Source organism: Pleurodeles waltl, chromosome 11 (assembly GCF_031143425.1).
Source record: "Pleurodeles waltl isolate 20211129_DDA chromosome 11, aPleWal1.hap1.20221129, whole genome shotgun sequence".
Taxonomy (NCBI): domain Eukaryota; kingdom Metazoa; phylum Chordata; class Amphibia; order Caudata; family Salamandridae; genus Pleurodeles; species Pleurodeles waltl.
Window position 1 is genome coordinate 311984867 of NC_090450.1, and position 19141 is coordinate 312004007.

Genomic DNA, 19141 nt, shown 5'->3' on the forward strand with positions numbered 1-19141 from the left:
ATTTGCATAATATGAAGTACATGGTTGTTTGCAATGTAAACAGTTATATTATATATGTTTACTTCTTATTTATTTATGTATTTATTTGGGTCTTGGGGTTTATGCTGGTAATGTCATTCTGTGCCCCCATTTATTTCTTTTGAATGAACCAGTAGTACCATTGAACGTCCATGTGTGTGTGATTTACTCCAAGGCTTGACTAGAGTAGGTTTAAAGACTGTTTAGGCTGTATTGGACTAGACGTGGGTATAACTTTCATAAACTGCAGCTGGCTTAACCATCTGTAGAAAGGTTGTAGTATAAGTATGTCCCTCTCTTTACCCCTCCTTAATATTCCTTTCTTTTTCTCATTCTGTAGTAGATATTTCCACTGTTGTAGCTACTCCCCATTTCCACTTCTACATTTACTGCAAACTTCCTACCTTCATGAGCAGACTTGCCGTACTCATGACGAATAATTCTGTACCTCTGCTTGTGAGATATAGGGCAGCTGTAGGCATTGATCTATACCCACTCCTATGTGAATTTCATTAATATGTACTTGAAGGAGCATTACAAGAGTACACTATCTCATAATCCTTAATGCCTTTTGTGAATAGCCTCTTAATGGAACGGCTATGTAAATGGATGCCATTTACATGGAAAATGGTTATTTCAGATATCACAATTAATCAAGTACCCTGCTCCTAAGTTGTCACCCATAGTCAAAACACTTGGTCACTCTAAATAGATTTTATTCAACCAAAGACAGACAATACTCAAAAACGTCCATCAACTACAGACTTGTTAGCAGATTTCTTAGAATCTTTAAGAGCTGTTAAGTTGAGACGCTCATGGTACTTCACACTCAAAGTCCTGTATCAGGGCATACTGAATTGCAAAGTGATGTTTAAGTGGACACTGGCCTTAATTACAGGCACAGTCGGTATATGATGCACCAAAGAACGCATATTTTTCTGTGTTCCAGGCCTTTCCCCCCAGGACATTTTAGAGGTTTGACCAGTCCAAATCTGTCAGGAGAAAAGAGCATGGATGCTATAAGTATAGCACAATACAAATTCCAATTCATAGAAAGGAATTTGCACAGGAAATGGCATTGCACTCTTATTTTTATATCAGCATCACTGTGCGTAATATATGGCATAACATATTGGCTACAGTACCACCTACCTCAAGTCACTGTGAAGTTCATTTTTAGAGTCACAGAATTCCAAGTTTACATGAAATACTTTTGTAATGTAAGATAGGTTGTACTTTATTCCTTGCATATATGGTTATATCATCCCTCTTCACCATAAAGATAATTATTTTCAGGGAAAAGGGCAAAGAGAAAAAAGTCATCCATTAAACCGAAGTTGTAATTCTACTATGACTGGTGGCTTTGAAAGCATACATAAAGTCACACCTCTGTCATAATAACGTATTACAGCAGAGTAACACTGTTATTTTCTATTACAATTCAGTAGTGATATCACAATTAAACTGCAATAAGAATATTACAGATAGCTTTTATCAGATTACAGTCTATCATCTACAATATTGAGGGAAAGCTTTGAAGACCATGTGATTGATTCTGCGCTGAGGGTGTATCTCAGGGGCCCAGAGGCAGCTGCTGTACCAGAAGCCTGTTGTAGCAAATGGCAGTGCTGTAAGTGCTTCAGCAGCAAAATGAGTGTAGGGATAGGGCAAGTGTCCCCATTACTTCTCACTACCCCTAGTAACGTGTTAAATTCATGGGTCAGACACCAACTCCTGCAGTGTTCTGTAATTCCATCACCTAAGCATCCCAGAGGTATAATGTGAGAAGTGAGAAAACCCTGCTCTCTGCAACACTATTCCATTTCTCTGTGATTAAGTATTAGGTGATCCCCAGCACTTTTGCCCACTGTCTATTTCCTCACGTGTCTTAGCCTTCAATGCATCTACAGCATACTAAATGCATACCAGCCCCAGCAACCGGCATCAGACGGTTCCTTAATTTTTAGGTCTGGCTTCAAAGCACAGCATATCAAACCTATTGTTAGCAATTGTTTCAAATATACATAGTCTGAGCTTTGGTTCCACCAAGAGGACTACAAATCTTGCACGTCTTACCACTGGCCGTTTTGAGTGTCATTCCAACCTCTAGGAGCAGCTTCCATTGGAATGTATAAGGCAACTTCTTACAACTGAAAAGTATGCTTAGTTCAATATTTATTTCTCATATGCATTCTATATAAAAATCAACTCTTTTTGCTACATTTTCTACAGCATTGGCAAAGCCAATAGGTCTGGCTTTAATGTTCTAAACATAATTTGTGCATGCAATGCATACCAAAAGGCATTTGTGTAGGCCTGTGTTGACATGTGTTATCAGATAACATCAAATCTATTGGCTTTATTAAAGTTTGTTCCGAATTACACTTAAACTGAAAAAATCCTTACTGATACGAGTGAGATAATATGATCAGATAATTCTAGAATTGGTAGTACCAGATTACTCTAAGTAAAAAGAGACACCAAATTCCCAAGCTACTTTTCCTTTCTGAAAGCAAACACTATATAGAGCGTTACTGAAATGTGTTCACTCGGGTAAGCCATGACTACAACTCCCCAGATGCAGTAATTGTTGTTAAATCAATGACCTGGAGCATAATTTGATGTCATAGATAACACAGAGTCATACTGTAACGCATTTCAATTTGATTCCTCACTCCTGATGCTTTTTGAAAATCCTGCAGTGCCAGCTGTGCAGCCACTAAGCATCTTGTACTACCTGATGAAGGCGGAAGCCGAAACGTTTTAGAGGAAATATATTTTTGTTCTTTGGTGAGTCCATCTGTTTGAGTTACTTCTTTCTTGGCTATGGATATAAATATATATATATATATATATATATATATATATATATATATATATATATAAATGTGTGTGACTAACCTACTGGCGGTCCTAGTTTCCATAGAAAAACCATTTATTGACATGGCTATATCTTTGGCACCGTTTGATGAATCTTTATAACATTTTCCAACAAAAAGTGCGGCCAAGGGTCTTGTTGTACATGGAAAGTTTTCGGGTGATTCATCTAGTGGGAGCTGAGAAAAAGAGGGAAGGGTCAAAAAAAGTGTGCTTCCCATTTTAAATTCCATAGGGCATTTGGATACGATTACAGCCCGAATGACTGGACGGAATTACACCAAATTTGGCAAAATGGTGGCTTTTGGTCCAGAAAGCAACGTTTGGTAATTTGGTGTAAATCTGTTCAGTAGTTTTTGAGAAATGAAATGAAATACAAATTTGTATATCTGTACTGAGCCTAAGCACATATCTCATGGCGAGATCTGGTTGGCTGACAGAACTTCTACCAGGAAGAGCTGGCAGCCATCTTAGAAACAATATACATGATAGCACCCCATTGTGTCATTCTATTTTCATGTGGTTATGCATCTGGGGGCTAATTGTATGGTTACATGACTATGTTTCTTACAAATTATATTTTTATTGCAGTGTCCTCTAAGGGTTGAGAATTACAGTCAACATACTACAATAATTGCTGCAATTTCTCATCCCATAATGCTTTGTAGGGCATTCTTTTTCAAAACATGTTTGCCCATAACTCAGCCTGTGGTGGTCCTAGGACAATGGGGACACATTAAAAACATTCACCACAACCTGCTCTTTTTGTCTAGATCATCTCTGGGTCCCCACACTAGGTTAGTGGTGACCCCAAAATAATAACCCCACCCTCCATTCAGTGCTTTTTAATCTCTGTCATGGCTGGAATGTTTGTTTTACAGCTGAGAATAGTTTGAGTTTTAAGGTTTTTGTTTGTAATATCATTGCAGTATGCTTGCTAGCCTTGAAAATGTGTAATGCACTATGCTGTCTAGGGCTAAATATATGGTTACACTGCTATAAGTTCAGTCACTTTGTTTTTCATGTGGTCATGCTCCCTAGGGGCTAACTATAGGGTAACATGACCATGTTTCTTACAAATGCTATGTTCATTGTGGTGTTCTCTAGAGGCTGTTCTAAGCATTACAGTGAAATGCCAAACGTTTATTTCTCGTAAAAGTTTTTATTGGGTTTATATGATAATTGTGTATGTTTTATTAATCTCCCCTTATTGCATTTATGACCATGATACAGGCCAACTTAACAACCTTATTACACTATAACTATTTGAATACTCTTGATGTGTTTGGGTGACCCTTCTACTTTATTTCTCTTGTTACTCCTCCATGGCTGTCTTGTTTTGGGAATTGTGCTAGCCAGCCAGCAACTCTGATGGTGGGGTGGTTAAAGTGGTATTCTATTGGAATTAGCATGGCAGATTTAAAGTACGATGTTAAACGGCAACATTTTCATTTTTGCCTGCAGATAGAGGAAAAAGGTAAGTGGAAGTGCTTTAGTTATAGGCAGGGCCACTGGAATTATGTGGCAGGAAAATACCAATTTATGAGCCAGGGTTGACCCTTTTATGTGGCAATTTATTGTTAGAATTTCTAAAGGAAATGCTTTGGGTATTAGTTTTGATTACATCGAGATGACATCAGACATGCTACTTATTTGTAAGAAGTATAGAATGTAAGAAATCTAGTTGTTCATTAGAATACTGTGGGGAGATAGAGGCCAGGGGTGCTGACTAAGATAACTGAGGACAAGGAAGAGGGTGCAGAGGCAACAAGTTGACCATGCTGGGCAGGAAGGGGGGGGCAGTGGCAGTACAATGGACCATGGAGGGCAAGGGAAAGGGGGCCAGGGTCAACAAACCAACCATGCAGCGCAAGCAAGAGAGGATGTGGCAATATAACAGACCATTCAGGGCAGAAGGATGGAGCAGTGGCAGTACAACCATACATGCCAAAAGACCCAATCCAAGCAGGAGACTCCGGATGTTTTAAGCCCCAAAAGGGCTTTGTTTCATCTGCCTCCTGCCTAATTACTCCTCTTTATCAATGTAAGTCAATGGGGAAAAGCAATTTCCCAAGTTTTTTATTTCAAAATATCCCTTCTTACCAAGTTAAAAATGTTGGCAAGTATGGTAGATGACAGAGAGCAGGAAGAATGGGGTAGAACATGGACTCGGATACCTGAGGACAGGAGGGAGATGGGCAAGGGCACCAAACTGACATTAGAGGACAAATGTCAGGGTTTGCAGGAGCACAATACACCACACAGGGCAAGCCGGACAGCAGTGTAGCACAATGGACTATGGAAAGCAATAGGGAGGGGATAGGGCCATGCACATGGACATCAGAGAGCAGAGGAGAAAGAGGCAAGGTCAGCAAGCTGACCATACCAGACAGACAGGAGGGACAGTTGCAGCATAATGGACCATGAAGGGCAGAGGTAGAGGGCAGTGGCAGCACATTGGACCATGCAAGGCAGGAGGGAGGGGGCTGGTGCATGGATTTGGACAATAGAAGGTAGGGAGGAGGTGAAAGGAGAAGGAGGCAGCAAGCTAACTCTTCAGGGCAGGCGGGAAGGGCAGTGGCAGAATACAGGGCAGTAATGAGGGAGTATAAGCATGGACTTGGACAATGGAAGGCAAGAAGTAGTGGGGTTTGGAGCAGCAAGTTTGGGTGGTTGCATCACAATGCCATGCCAGGCCCTGCGTCCACACACACCCACACTGTGCTTTGCAATGGGCATCTTATTTAATGCTAAAACAAAGACCTAGAAATGCACTGAAAAAAAAAAAACAAGTTACACAGATGTTATAGTTAGGAAATATAATAAAAAGAAAGCCTCAGAAATTCACTAAAAAACTGAGGTTACAGGGACGGATTAGTTGGGTTCAGATTTTACATGCACAAGACCATACATACTCAGCTGTTATAGTTAGAGTTATTTCAAGTGACTCTAAACTAGTGCCCTTAAGTTAACTATTAGCTCCGTCCTCATAATTTGCTGCTAATTACCCCTGTTATTACATCCATCATGACATCTTCTTTGCCATCATTGATAATATTATCTAGCACAAATCAGTATCAAAGAGGATGCTCTCAGACGGATGGCATAATTCCTCGCATAGCGCACCCAGAGAGTCCACCTCCCTCCCTTCATCTCACATCCCAAGCACACCACCTGCAGCATCCCTCAAGGTTCATCCCTCAGTCCAGCCCTTTTCAACATCTATATGATGCCGCTAGCAGACAGCCTAAGGACCCACAACATTAACATCGTCTCCTACGCCAACAACACCCACCTCGTGCTCTCGCTCGCAGCTGACCACTCCACCACAAAATCCAACTTCCACAACTGCATGAAGAATGTCTCAGCCTGGATGAAAGGCTACTGCCTCAAACTCAACATGGATAAGACTGAGGTGCCGATTTTTGGCAGCCACACCACCACCTGTAACAACTCCTGGTGGCCATCGGAACTGGGACCCACCCACACACCGAAAGACCACGCCAGCAACCTGGGCATTATCTTGGACAGCAAAGTCTGCAAGAAGTGACAGGTCAACGCCGTCTCCTCAGCCTGCTTCCACACTCTCTGCAGAATCTTCATATGGATCCCCATCAGCACCAGGAAAACTGTGACGCAGGCCCTCATCACCAGCCATCTGGAATGTGGCACTCTATGCAGGCACCACTGGCAAACTCATGAGGAGACAGTCGATACAGAACGCAGCAGCCAGACTGATCCTCACCCCGCCCAAACGGACTCACATCACTCAGCACCTGAGAGAACTCCACTGGCTCCCAATTCATAAAAGATGCCTTTCCAAACTTCTGAGCCAAGCCTACAAACCTCTTCATGATCTGGGACCTGCATACCTGAACCACCTCCTGAACTTCCACTGTCCTTCCAGGAACCTTCGCTCTGCCCACCTCTCCCTCACACAGACTCCGCACATCTGCCACTCCCTCATGGGCAAGCCCTGGAACATCTTCCTTCCACACCTCCGAACATCAAACTCACTGACAAACTTCAGGAAGAAGCTAAAACCTGGCTCTTTGACTAAAACCTCAGCCCATAGCCTGAATACCCTCACGGGTACAAATACAGCATGAGTGTTTGATTGATATTACTACAACATTTGCAGTAAAATTATTAATGAGAAAACTTTGCATGGTGATTGGGCGAGTTATAGTTATCTTAGGGCATGAGTTATAAATACTTGAAATAACTCGAACTGTAACAGCTGCATTTCTATGGTTTTGTGCATGTAAAATCTGAACCTAACTATAATGTCCCAGAAACTTTTGATTTTGTTTTAGGAAGATAGACAAATCGAGAGATAGAGAGATAGACAAATAGATAGACAGATAGAGTGAGAGAGAGGGATAGAATGATAGATAGATTCACTAAAAAATAAAGGTTAAAGTGACATAGTTGTGTTTAGTAATAATATCTTACTTTGCATTGAAAAAATGCCTTGGAAATTAAAATTGATGTAATAAAACATGTCATGAGTGATGTAAAATGTGAGGTAATTAGCAGTGCACAGTGAGGGTGCAAGTTATGGTTACTTTAGAGCATGAGTTATAGTTACTCGAGATAACATTAACTGGTGAATTTCCCTGGTTTTGTTTGTTTAAAACACCATGTTTTAACTGACATTTCCACCTAACTATAACATTCCTTTAACCTTTGTGTTTTTTCAGTGAATATATATATATATATATATATATATATATATATATATATATATTAATATTACTTACAGGTGGTCACCATTAGGTAGTTATAGTTAGGACTTAGTTTCCATAGGAAAAATAATTTTGTTTTGCTAATAACTTAGGTGCCATTTTGACGAACCTTCACAAAAGTTTCAAAACTAGTTTGCAACTCATTTTAGCTGCTGTCTGGAAGGTTTTGGGGTAATTTATCAAGTGGGGGGCGAGAAAAAGGGTGGGACCCAAAACATGTTTTCCCTGTGCAATTTCCCATAGGGATTTTAGACATGACTACAACCCGAACCGCAGGACGGAATTACACCAAATTTGGCAGAAAGCTAGATTTTGGTCCAGAAAGATCTCTTTTTGTAATTTGGTGTACATCTGTTCAGTAGGTTTGGGGTTAAGAAAGAACAAAAAGGTTTATGTATATGTAGAGACGCGGATCCACTGTTGATGTACCACAATGAATCCACTAATCCACATGCCAACAGCAGCGCCAACTTGACAAGAAAGTTGTAGCCAGCATTTTGTCAAATGGGACACAGTTACCGTGGAAGAGAATAAAGGTTAAATAAGATTCAAGGGTCAGGATACATGTATCCTGTTTCCATAGGACTGATGGAGGGGTTCTGAGGGACCCCTCATGGGCAAGAAATTGCCCAAAAACGTTTTTTGGGGTGTGCCAGGATCCCCCCCCCTTGTGAATGTGCAACTTATCCACGGATCCAGAGCCCTTATAAAAAAAACACCCAGTCACAGACCCACTCAACAAATACTCACACAACCATTCAAACTCACACACCCATTCACAGATCCTCAGCCACTACCACACCCAGTCACAGACCCAAACAGCCACCCACAAACCCACTTGTGCACCCACTTACCCGCCCACACAACTACTCCCACACCCACACAGCCACTCATACACCCATTCACACACCCACTCCCACACCCACATAACCACTACCACACCCAGTCACCCACCCAGACACACACAAACCCACTCACAGACCCAAAAAAATCACTCACACCCACTTACATAACCACACAACCACTTACACACCCAATTACACACCCACATAACCACTACCACACCGATACAGCAACTCACACACACTCACGGACCCACAAAACAACTCACACCCTCTTACACAACCACTCATACACAAGTTATAGTTTCTTGAGATAAATAATTATAACTGCTGTATTTTCTATGGATATTGTGTGTAAATTCTGAACCCAACTATAACTTCCCTGTAGCCCCTTTGGTTTTTTCATGAATTTCAAAGTTTAAAAAAAAAAATCTGTTTCCTTACTATAATGTCTCTTTAACCTTTTTTTTCAATGAATGGAGATATATATATATATATATATATATATATATATATATATATATATATACTGTATATATATATATACATCAAACCAAAACCCTTTCAGGAATAGACTATGTCAATCCTATGCTTAAAGATTTTGCTGTACAAATGGCAAAAGACTTTGTCACTATCTAGCTCGGCGAGGATAGCACTGTGCTAAGCCTATGCTTAAAGACTTTGCTAGATAAACAGACATTTGAGGTGAGCAAATCTAGAGTGTCGCTGGTGTTGCAGGGTGCTCCTTACTAGAGCAGCTCTCCACCTAAAATTGGGAACTTCCCAGAGTTCTCCTTTGTTTTTTTGCATAATTTATGTGTCACTCTATCCCTGAAAGGGTTTTGGTTTGACTTATACTGGGTGCTCCCTTGTGTCTGGACAAAGCTATACCCCTCTGAAGAGCTCTAATGGGAGCGAAACACGTGTCAGGGGTTGCTTTACTCATTCCAGGTTGGCTTGGACGGTATTTGACCAGTCCTAAGCTGTAATACTGTGCCTGGAGTGGTAAATGGCTTTTGTCATTTTACAGCTCGGCAAGGATGACACTATGTCAATCCTATGCTTAAAGATTTTGCTGTACAAATGTCAAAAGACTTTGTCACTATCTAGCTCGGCGAGGATAGCACTGTGCTAATCCTATGCTTAAAGACTTTGCTAGATAAACAGACATTTGAGGTGAGCAAATCTAGAGTGTCGCTGGTGTTGCAGGGTGCTCCTTAATAGAGCAGCTCTCCACCTAAAATTGGGAACTTCCCAGAGTTCTCCTTTGTTTTTTTGCATATATATATATATATTTTTTTTTTTTTAAATCGCAAGTTATAAAACAGAGATGAGTGTAGTGAACAAGTCTGACTTCCACTTCCTTTGTTCCAGAAGGGGTTCCAACAAAAATGTTTGCAAGTGGCATTAATGAAATATTCCAATATTTTCAGTCTCTGCAAACAAAACTTGTCAAATTTATTGGGACATTCAAATTACCTAACGAAGCTTTGGCAGCAAAGCAATGCAGTTTCCGAGCATTTTTTTAAACACTTGCCTAAACAGCTAAAGGTATTACAGCTGTTTTAAAAAAAGGTTTGTAATGTTACAGGATGTTAGACCTGTCATCCTTAAGGTGGTCTTACCACAGACTTTCTGCCTTTCACCTCCTGTTTTTAACTGTATCTTTTTGTTGGCCTCAGTACTCGGAGTACTTTAACACAGCTAACCAGTGCTAAAGTGCATGTGCTTCTCCCCTAAAACATGGTAACATTGATGTATCCACAAATGGCATATTTAGTTTATTTGTAAACCCCTTTTAAAGTGGTATACCGCATACCAAGTGTCTGTAAATTAAATGCTACTAGTGGGCATGCAGCACTGATTGCGCCACCTACTTAAGTAGCCCTCTAAACATGTCTCAGGCCTGCTACTGCAGAGCCTGTGTGCGGTTTCACCGCCACTTCGTCTTAGAATTCATAACCTCTTGCCAAGCCTTAAACTCGTCTCTTCCCTACATAGAAATCACAGTTTTACATGTCCTGGTAATGAAAAGATCCCAAAGTCGTTTTTTATTACTGTGAAGCCTGCTCCTTTCATATGTCAGCATTGGGATTTTCTTAATATAATTTTAAGATGTAATTCCTGATCATTAAAGGAGTAGCTGCTTCATGTTTCATATCATTGGAATGGTGATGATACATCCTCTTTACTGGTAAAGTCGGATTTATTATTACTATTTTAGAAATACCACTTTTATAAAGTGGGCATTTCTCTGCCCTCACTGCCCTGTGTGCCTACAGCCTGTCTCCAATACATGTCTGGCCTGGGCGACAGCTACATTTATTCCCTTCAGACACCCACAACACAGGATACTCAACTACATTTGCATTCATCTGCATACTGATGGGTCTTTCGGAGAACGAGTTTGGGAAGGGCTCACACTTATATTTCAAAGAGTAGTACCTTGAGCCCACACAAAGGGGCTGATTATCCCCCACTGATAGTCTGGAACCAGGGCTGGGCTGAAAGGAGGACCTGTACACTTCAGAGAGATTCTTTGAAGTCATCCTGTTCATCATAGGCAATTTGGGGTATAAGTACTGGGTCTCTGATCTCCTGAAATCAGATCACTACTGGACATAGTAAGAACTCTGCTGGAGTAAAGACTGCTGTGCTGTAAGGATTGCCACTCTCCCTGGACTGACAGTTCCCAGGAACTGCTTCTCTGCCCTGCTGCCTGCTGATCTCTGCCAAGCAGAGGACAAGGACTGGACCCATCTTGCTGACAAGAGCAAGGGTTTGCTGCCTTGCCCCCTGTTGTTCTGCAGTCTCAGGGACATCAAAGATTGCTTGCAACTCTCCTGGTGCTGCTGGAGTTTGGCATCTGTGAGTCCTACCCTTGCCTGACGTGACCCCTCCAGTCCAGGGCCTCAGAAGTGGATTTGTCAGCTATTATCTCGAAAAAGCAACGCATCGTCCGAGTGCAGCAGAAAAATCGACACATCACATCGCCGCCGGCGTTGGAGCGGCTGCCCGACAACAGCAGATTCACAGGCTGTGCTGCCCGACAGTGCTCTATGCGGATCCCCGATGATACATCACATCCACTCTCCAGGAGCCCACCAATGACGCAGTGTCCCGAGTGCAGCAAGAAAACCAACTCATCATGCTGCTGTCGGCAATGCTTTGCTCCTCCAAAGGTACTGTTGCAGGAGACCCTGTGTGGGTTCTGTAGCCTGCCTACCCTCCATCACATACAGCCTGGATTTTTACTTTGCACTGGTACATCTCAAGTAACCTTTTGACCGCTAGTGCCTTCTAAGCACTATTTTCACATTTAATCTTATCTTGATTTCTACTGATAGGATTTTTGTCATTTTGGTCATGTGCTTGTTTTACTTAGATAAATATTCCATATCTTTCTAAACCAATGTGAAGTCTGTTTGTGGTGTTTTCATTCAGTTACTGTAATGTAAGTGTGTTTCGCAAATTCTTAACTCATTGCCTCTTAGGTTAAGCCTTAATGCTCTGTGTCAAGTTACAAGAGAGTGAGCACAGGTTTATTCAGGGGGGTATATCTGGCTTACCCTGACTACGATTGTGGCCCCAATTTGATAGGGTGCACCTGTTCCATCATCCCTGTGCATAAGAGCCATTTGTCAATGCATCTGTTCACCATGTATGGATGCTCAGTCAACTTTCTGCTTTGAGAAATATTTGTTTATGGACTCTGGCATGAAAAGGGGACGCACACAAAGTCCACCCAATGCAGTGAAGGAACCACTTCCCGATTTCTTTGGCTGGATTCATGGGTACCTGATCCTTACGTTGTGCTGGGAACAGGCAGTTCTGGATCCCTTATGACTGTAGGCAGTGGGGTTCGGACACAGTCTCTTGGCAGAAAAGGTCCTCGCCACCAATATTGGATTTCAGGTCCTACTTACAGCGTCGTCATGGAGAAGAAGCTACCATGGACCTTGCTGCCTGCCATTAAAAGCAGGACAACAGGAAACACAGTTGTACTATTCCCGAACAGTGCAGGTCCCCATCTCAGGCAGCTACAAAGTCCGACTAAACACGAATCTGGCTTTGCTGATGGACTACGCTACAGCTGACAGCAATGCTGCTGAACACAAGTGATGCATGCTGTGGGTAACTTAAAAGTACAGAAATGACATCAACAACTCAGCAAGTGGAAGGAATACTGTCAAACTCATCGTTCCAATTTAAACACACCAATTGAGGGCACCAATGATTTCTTGAAGAAATTCATATCCTCAGCAAATAAGAGAAATGAAAGCCAGCATGAAGAGCGGGGACATTTTGAAGACTCAAAATTGCATGAGCACCTCTTTATTTCAGAGGGCTTCGGTGTGATCTGACAGCTGCTGTGAATGATATAAGGGCCGGAAACCTGATACTTTGTTGTTGTTTTCGCCTCCGCTGCCATCTGGGCTACTGTAATTGCCAACAGAGGCTCCTGGGAAACTGTCAGACTTTTTTCTCTGAAGAGACACCATTCATAAATCGGGAAGGTGGAACATTCCTCGACTGCTCGATACGAGGGTTGCATGTTCGATTGGCGAGCGCAAGGATGAGTGTACACATTTAGCTGGAAGTCCATGCAAGCGCAGGGCAACTGACCTATTGAAAATGATTCCTGTGGGACAATGCCCACCAGAGCACTAAAATTCCAAGGCCCCTTCCTCTAAAACATATACGGACAGGAGCGAGTCACATCTGTTCATCGACTAAGGAGCCACCGAGGGTGACTGCTACCGACCGTTGCAGCCCAGAAGATATGTGGAACATCAGTTTTGTCCCAAAGACTTCAAGGACATCAAATATTAAATTTGTAGACGGTAAGTCCTCCAACAGTGGGAAAATGGTGTCTGGGACACTTCACATAAACCTCTCGAGGAAGTTAATAAGCTATAACATAAACTATATCATATTAAAAAAGTAATATGAACACTGCCCTAATCATAATATCTGAAAGCGTAACAGTTAAATCACATTTTCTACATTTCTATTTCATTTTTTTCATGCTGCACTTATCTTGTAACCAGTGCACACAACCAATACATCTGTACGTGTGATAAAATGAAGCATTCCCTCCAGAGAGATCACTTCGATCAGTTGACCAAAATATTTGATTCCTTGTAGATGGCATGCCTATACTGCAGGCACAGAGCCTTATCTTTTGATATCAGATAATAGACATAGAGACTTTGCAAGTACCACATTCCAGATTCAAAAACTGTCTTACCCTTACAGATCACTTGGTTCTCGGGCTCATAGCCAGCCTTGCAAGTACAGCGGCCGATGGGCACCATCCATTCTCCATCCCCGTTACAATAAAGCTTGATAGGGGCGTCCACCTCCTCAGCATTGGGGATACAGATGCCCCGTGAAATAACTAGTGAGGTGCTCTCTGCCCCAGTCATTGTCTCAGGGAAGACAGCAAAGTTTTGCACAACACTGGGACACTTCTTAAAGAACACACGGACAGAGAGTAAGGACATGCAAGCCCCATAGTCTTGAAAGGCCAAGTAGAAGCCAGTTCGCGTGAGAGGTCCAAAGCTCCGCACCTCTGTGTTGACTTTCATTAGCCTCCCACCAAAGTCCACCTGGGAAAAGCTTTCATCAGCTGCAATGGTGTCCACCTTGAGGTAGGGTGCCTCCGTCCAGAAGGCAGATTTCTTTGTGGCGATGATGGCATCTGTCTCATAGTAGTAGAGATTAAAGGTCTCCTTGCAAGAGCCAGGGACATTAGGAAGGCTGCTACAATCTCGCACTGTGAAGCGCATCTCCACATAGATGCGGTTAGCTGCACGCCGGTCTATGAATGTGGTGAGGAGCCAATTGTTTTGGTTGGGTTCAAAGACGTTGCACACCTGATATGTACGGATTGTGTTGAGGTTTTCATCATATCCGCTCACCTCCTCCCACTGCAAAAGATAGAAAGAAAAGTCACTGGCTGTCGGACATGGGGAAATGATTTAATGTACACAAGAATTAATGATAAATTCATGTCAATATATTTGCAAAAATGTGGTGAACGCAAAAGATGCTTATAGAATACAAAATTATCTAATATGTTACACATATTTCTTGAGCACATTCACATGAAGTAGTGCTAGAACAAGTTTCCATCTCACAGGCAAAGCATGAAGATTGCAATAGATGTGCAAGATTCACTCTCATGAAAGTGTACTTGGGACTGAATAGCAACAGAATAAGCATAACACGCACATGCAGTAGTATCCCATTGCCCTCTATGACTGGGAATAATGTTTATAAGAGCTTTTATTGTGCAATCTCTGGTCACAAAGACAGAGATCAAGTAGAACACATCAGCAAAGCAAGCTTTTTCATCACACACACACACACATACAGAAGGGACAGCCACTGGCCAGCGAAAATGTCCTAAAAGAGAACACTTGAGAAAAGTTTAGGTGTCATGTGAGAGATTGTACCTCATAGAGCGAGCAAGCAAGAGAGTGAGACAGAGAGAGAGAGAGTAGGTGTATGCAAGCCCATAAAATAGCAAGTTTTTAGAGTGCAGGTAGAACACACAAGGAGAACTTTCTTTCTTCACACTGCTGATGCTGGGCTGAAAAAGCCAGAATATTTATTGGTACTTTTCCTACTCGCAGAGAGCGAGTACAACAAATCTTCAGTCAGCAAAGTTCCATCACGATCAGAAAGCAGGGAAACTCCAATAGCTGAATCATGATCCAGCACACACAACAGAGGCAGAGCCCATCAACAGAGAAAGCGTCCTTCAGTCATAGAATGACAATAAGTAGAACCCGCATCACTCAAGATTCTATCAGATAATCAAGCATTTGTAAAACAAAAACATCAGGAGAAGTCTATCAACACAACACGTGTTACTAAAAAATGTGTAGCAACAAACCAAGCTTCACTTATGCCTGGAGAAAGAGCCCATCAATAGAGGAAGCGTCCTTCAGTCACAGGATGACCATAAGCAGAAGCTGCACAGATAGCAAGTGGATTTTATCCAAAGGTAAAGCGTTTGTACAACAAAGACATCAGTTGGAGTTTACCAACACAAGTGTCACTCAAAAACGTTTAACTCTTCAGCAAACCAAGTTTCACTTACCCCTAGAGAAAAAGCCCATCAGCAGAGCAAGAGGCATACACAAAAGAGAACGCTGTGAAGATATCAGTTGCAGGAGCAAGCTTCTCTTGCATAAAGAGTAGGTACAACCAATTAACAAATTAAGGGCCTGATTTAGATATTGGCAGACAAGTTACTCCTTTAGGCGGATGGGACATCCATCACCGTTTTGACAGATTAACTCGTCCGCCAATGTCTAAACCAGGCCCTAAGTGTCCCTTAAAGATAGAGAATAGGCCTAGACTATTAGCTTCAAAACTTTCTTAACCCCTTGAGAACAGACAGCCACCACCCTCTAAGCAAGGTTCCTCAATAGAAAGAGCAATGTGAATACAACAGTCCGCACAAGATCTATAAGGGCGTGCAAACGAGAAAATAAAAAATAAATTGTGGCATTATGCTGGGAGGAGAAATGTACCTTAAATATTGCACCAGGCCACGTCTAAATGATCTAATTTTCAAAGAAAATAGTTACAAATTAAACGGGAGCAGTTTGTTAATGGTAAATGAATCCCAATTTTGGACAGCTATCTAGGACTGGGTTGGGGAAAGAGGTATCTTACTTAAGAACTGTAATATCGAAGCATGTGATTACAGGGACCCACCTACTTTGAGGCCATATTCTAGGCGCCTCTCGGTATATTTTGACAATCTGCTACATTTACCAACTAAAAGAGACGGAGGCTCGCCTCAATCACAGTCTGAAGGCCGCTGCAGAGATGCAGACTGACAAACTGTGACATGGAGAAGCACTTAAGACTGGCAAGAGGTGAAAGATCCCCACGCGTGACATTAGGGGTAGCTTTGAGAAGTTACTGCCAACAGCAAGAGCTTAATCTTGAAAAGGTCAATCGTTTACTCTTGTGTTTGCTTTTTTTTTGTTTTGCTGACATGTTGCCTTTTGTTGCTGTGGAGTGGTATTACAATCTACAAACAGGAAAAAAAGCGCTAGTAAAGCCAAAACGTTTGGCTTGCATTGGAATTCTTGAAGTGGGCACTTTGACAAGTAAGGCAGGTAACTGATGTTGTCCAGGTTACATATTTTATTTCCTTTCTCACGGGGATACCCATCTTACCATCCTACTGTGACTGATATGTAAAAGGCACTCTAGATATGTAGTAGTGTGCACTATATTTTGAGGAACAACCCTGGTGTATAGAATGTTCAGCTTGCTCCCTCATGACAATGCAAGAGGTGGGCACGGACATAGCTCCTTCGAATACAATGGTTCATTGGTCTACAAAAACGAAATGGTGTAGAATTGAGCACTATTACACACCCCTTTAAATGGAGCTGAATTCATGCTCCCTAAGAGTTCCACTCGACTATAAACTTTCCTACCAGGCAGATGCTGACCCTGCATTTATCACTTGCCTCAAATAGGAATTGGTATGTGGTTGTGCACATTTTGTGTCATCAATTTGTGATTCGGGATTATGCACCTGCAATGTGGGGAGTGCAGACAAACACCCAGCGCTTATTAAAGCATGGCAGTCGTGTGCATCCACAAATGCATTCGCAATTGTAACTGTATTGGCAGATTTGTTCAAATCACCAGCGAAGATAAACAAGTCCAGGAGCAGCTATTGGTCAGAATTAGTCTCATTAGTCAGATTTAGCCAAACTTGCCCTTTCATAACCTGGCACAGCCCCACCTAAACCTGATCACAGGGGTCGTGAACTCTTTTCTTTCCGCACTTACCACTCCTGGCCCTGCCCTTCCCCGAACTCCTCCAGAGCAAATGTGAGGTTACCCGGGGCTAAATATGGGACAAGTCACCAACTTTATGATATCACCACATAGGGTCACTAGATATCTGATTTTATTTCCACCGACCATGTAGGTAGGTCCGTGAATCAACATACATACACAGGCCAGCCTTGCACAAGCTTTATTTATTTGTGAATATGCCCCATTTTTTTAAGACTAGTTAATTCTGAGTCTATATTCCACATATGCTCACATGGATGCGACAATGATACCTAAAACACTGTCATATTTTATATAAAATAATATTTCAGAAGTTAATACACCATTAAAAGCGTGTTGGAATCAAAAAATTGAGGGGACAAATGTGAATCAGGAACGGAGGATTAGAATAAGGTTACACTTACTATGAACCATGTAAATTTGCATATAATTTGAATCTATTCTCAACAGCTTCATAAATAAAAGCCATCAATTCTTCTGCCTCTTATAATATAATAAAGCTTTTCAGCACAAGTCTATGAACACAGTGTATAATTACCCAGCATGCCCTGCACAGGTGATATTAGCAGGAGGCTCTACTGCTAATATATTCTTTGGCCGCAGGAGGCATTAATCTTAGCAAAAGAAAATCGCTTTAATTTTGGAACACAAGCGCTGCATTGTCAATAATAAATAGCCCAGGATGCTCTGTCACTATTGACAGCATTTCTGTAGTTAAAAATAAGTGTGATTTCATTTAAATAGGTACAATGCCTTCCAGTAGCAATACCGTGTATTAGGAGATCCCTGCTGCTGGAATCAGCAAAGCAGGGCCCGCTGGCTAATTATAATCTGAAATGGTGGCACCTGATGGTGTCACACCGACTCTGAAAATTGGAAATAATTAAAAAGGGCTGTAGAGTTAAAACCTTGTACATTATAAAGAGATGTTTTTCTAGGTCGTAACAGGGAAAAAGAATAGGAAGAGCAATGTCTGGGGTGCACTTAATTCCATACTGTGATATACTGAAACAGATGGTAGCAATACTGACTGGTGTTCTTGGTCAGCTTGACTCAACAATAACGCTATTTTATTGACTGAATGAGTTACAAGTAAGAACTTAACTACTCCAAAGGGCAACATATTCTAAGGGAAGATATGAGGACTGCAGCGATACCGGTTCATTCTCCAGTTAATGAAGTTGAGAATGCACTGCTCCTACGTGCCAACATTTCAAGATTTTTGCCGGGCTAAGCTCCACCCTTCCATAGATATGCTTTTGGACAACTGAACAAAGACTCAGGGCCACGTGCATTTAATATCTTCTAATTGCCTAGAAACAATTCCTTCTTTTTACCAGTAGCAGCAAACAAACACAGTTGAATCGATTAAATGAGGTACCATACAGTATCAGTTCTCGTTTTACACAACATTTCTTTTATTTAATATTTTTGTGGAGAGTTCTTACTTCCCATCACTTTCTAAAATTACATTGTTATTGATCAATTCTGTTTATTAAATGCACAGCAAGCCAAATACATACACAGCTAGTCGCCTACAACCCTGGGGCCGGCAGCGTTGCGAATGCAATTATATAGAACTATTCGGTCAACAGTAAACATGTCCCAAAACTTGAGAAAAATGAACAGGCTCCCTACCCCCGTTCCTCCTAGAAGAATGGGTAGTCCAGGGACAACATTAAGGGGGTGATTCTAACTTCGGCGGGCGGCGGAGGCCGCCCGCCGAAGTTCCCCCACCAAAATACCGCTCCGCGGTCGAAAGACCGCTGAGGGTATTTTGGGATTTGCCCTGGGCTGGCGGGCGGCCGCCAAAAG

General features: G+C 41.9%; 1 protein-coding gene across 3 annotated transcripts in view; it reads right to left on the minus strand.

The window, feature by feature from the left end:
* Positions 1 to 19141, minus strand: part of EPHB1 (EPH receptor B1) — a 754401-nt gene that overhangs the window by 492219 nt on the left and 243041 nt on the right. For 2 of the 3 annotated variants that reach the window (XM_069213561.1, XM_069213562.1), the window contains exon 3: positions 13737 to 14418. In XM_069213561.1, the coding sequence (XP_069069662.1) occupies positions 13737 to 14418 (682 nt within the window). The remainder of the gene's footprint in view (positions 1 to 13736; positions 14419 to 19141) is intronic. The other variant, XM_069213563.1, reaches the window with a different exon arrangement.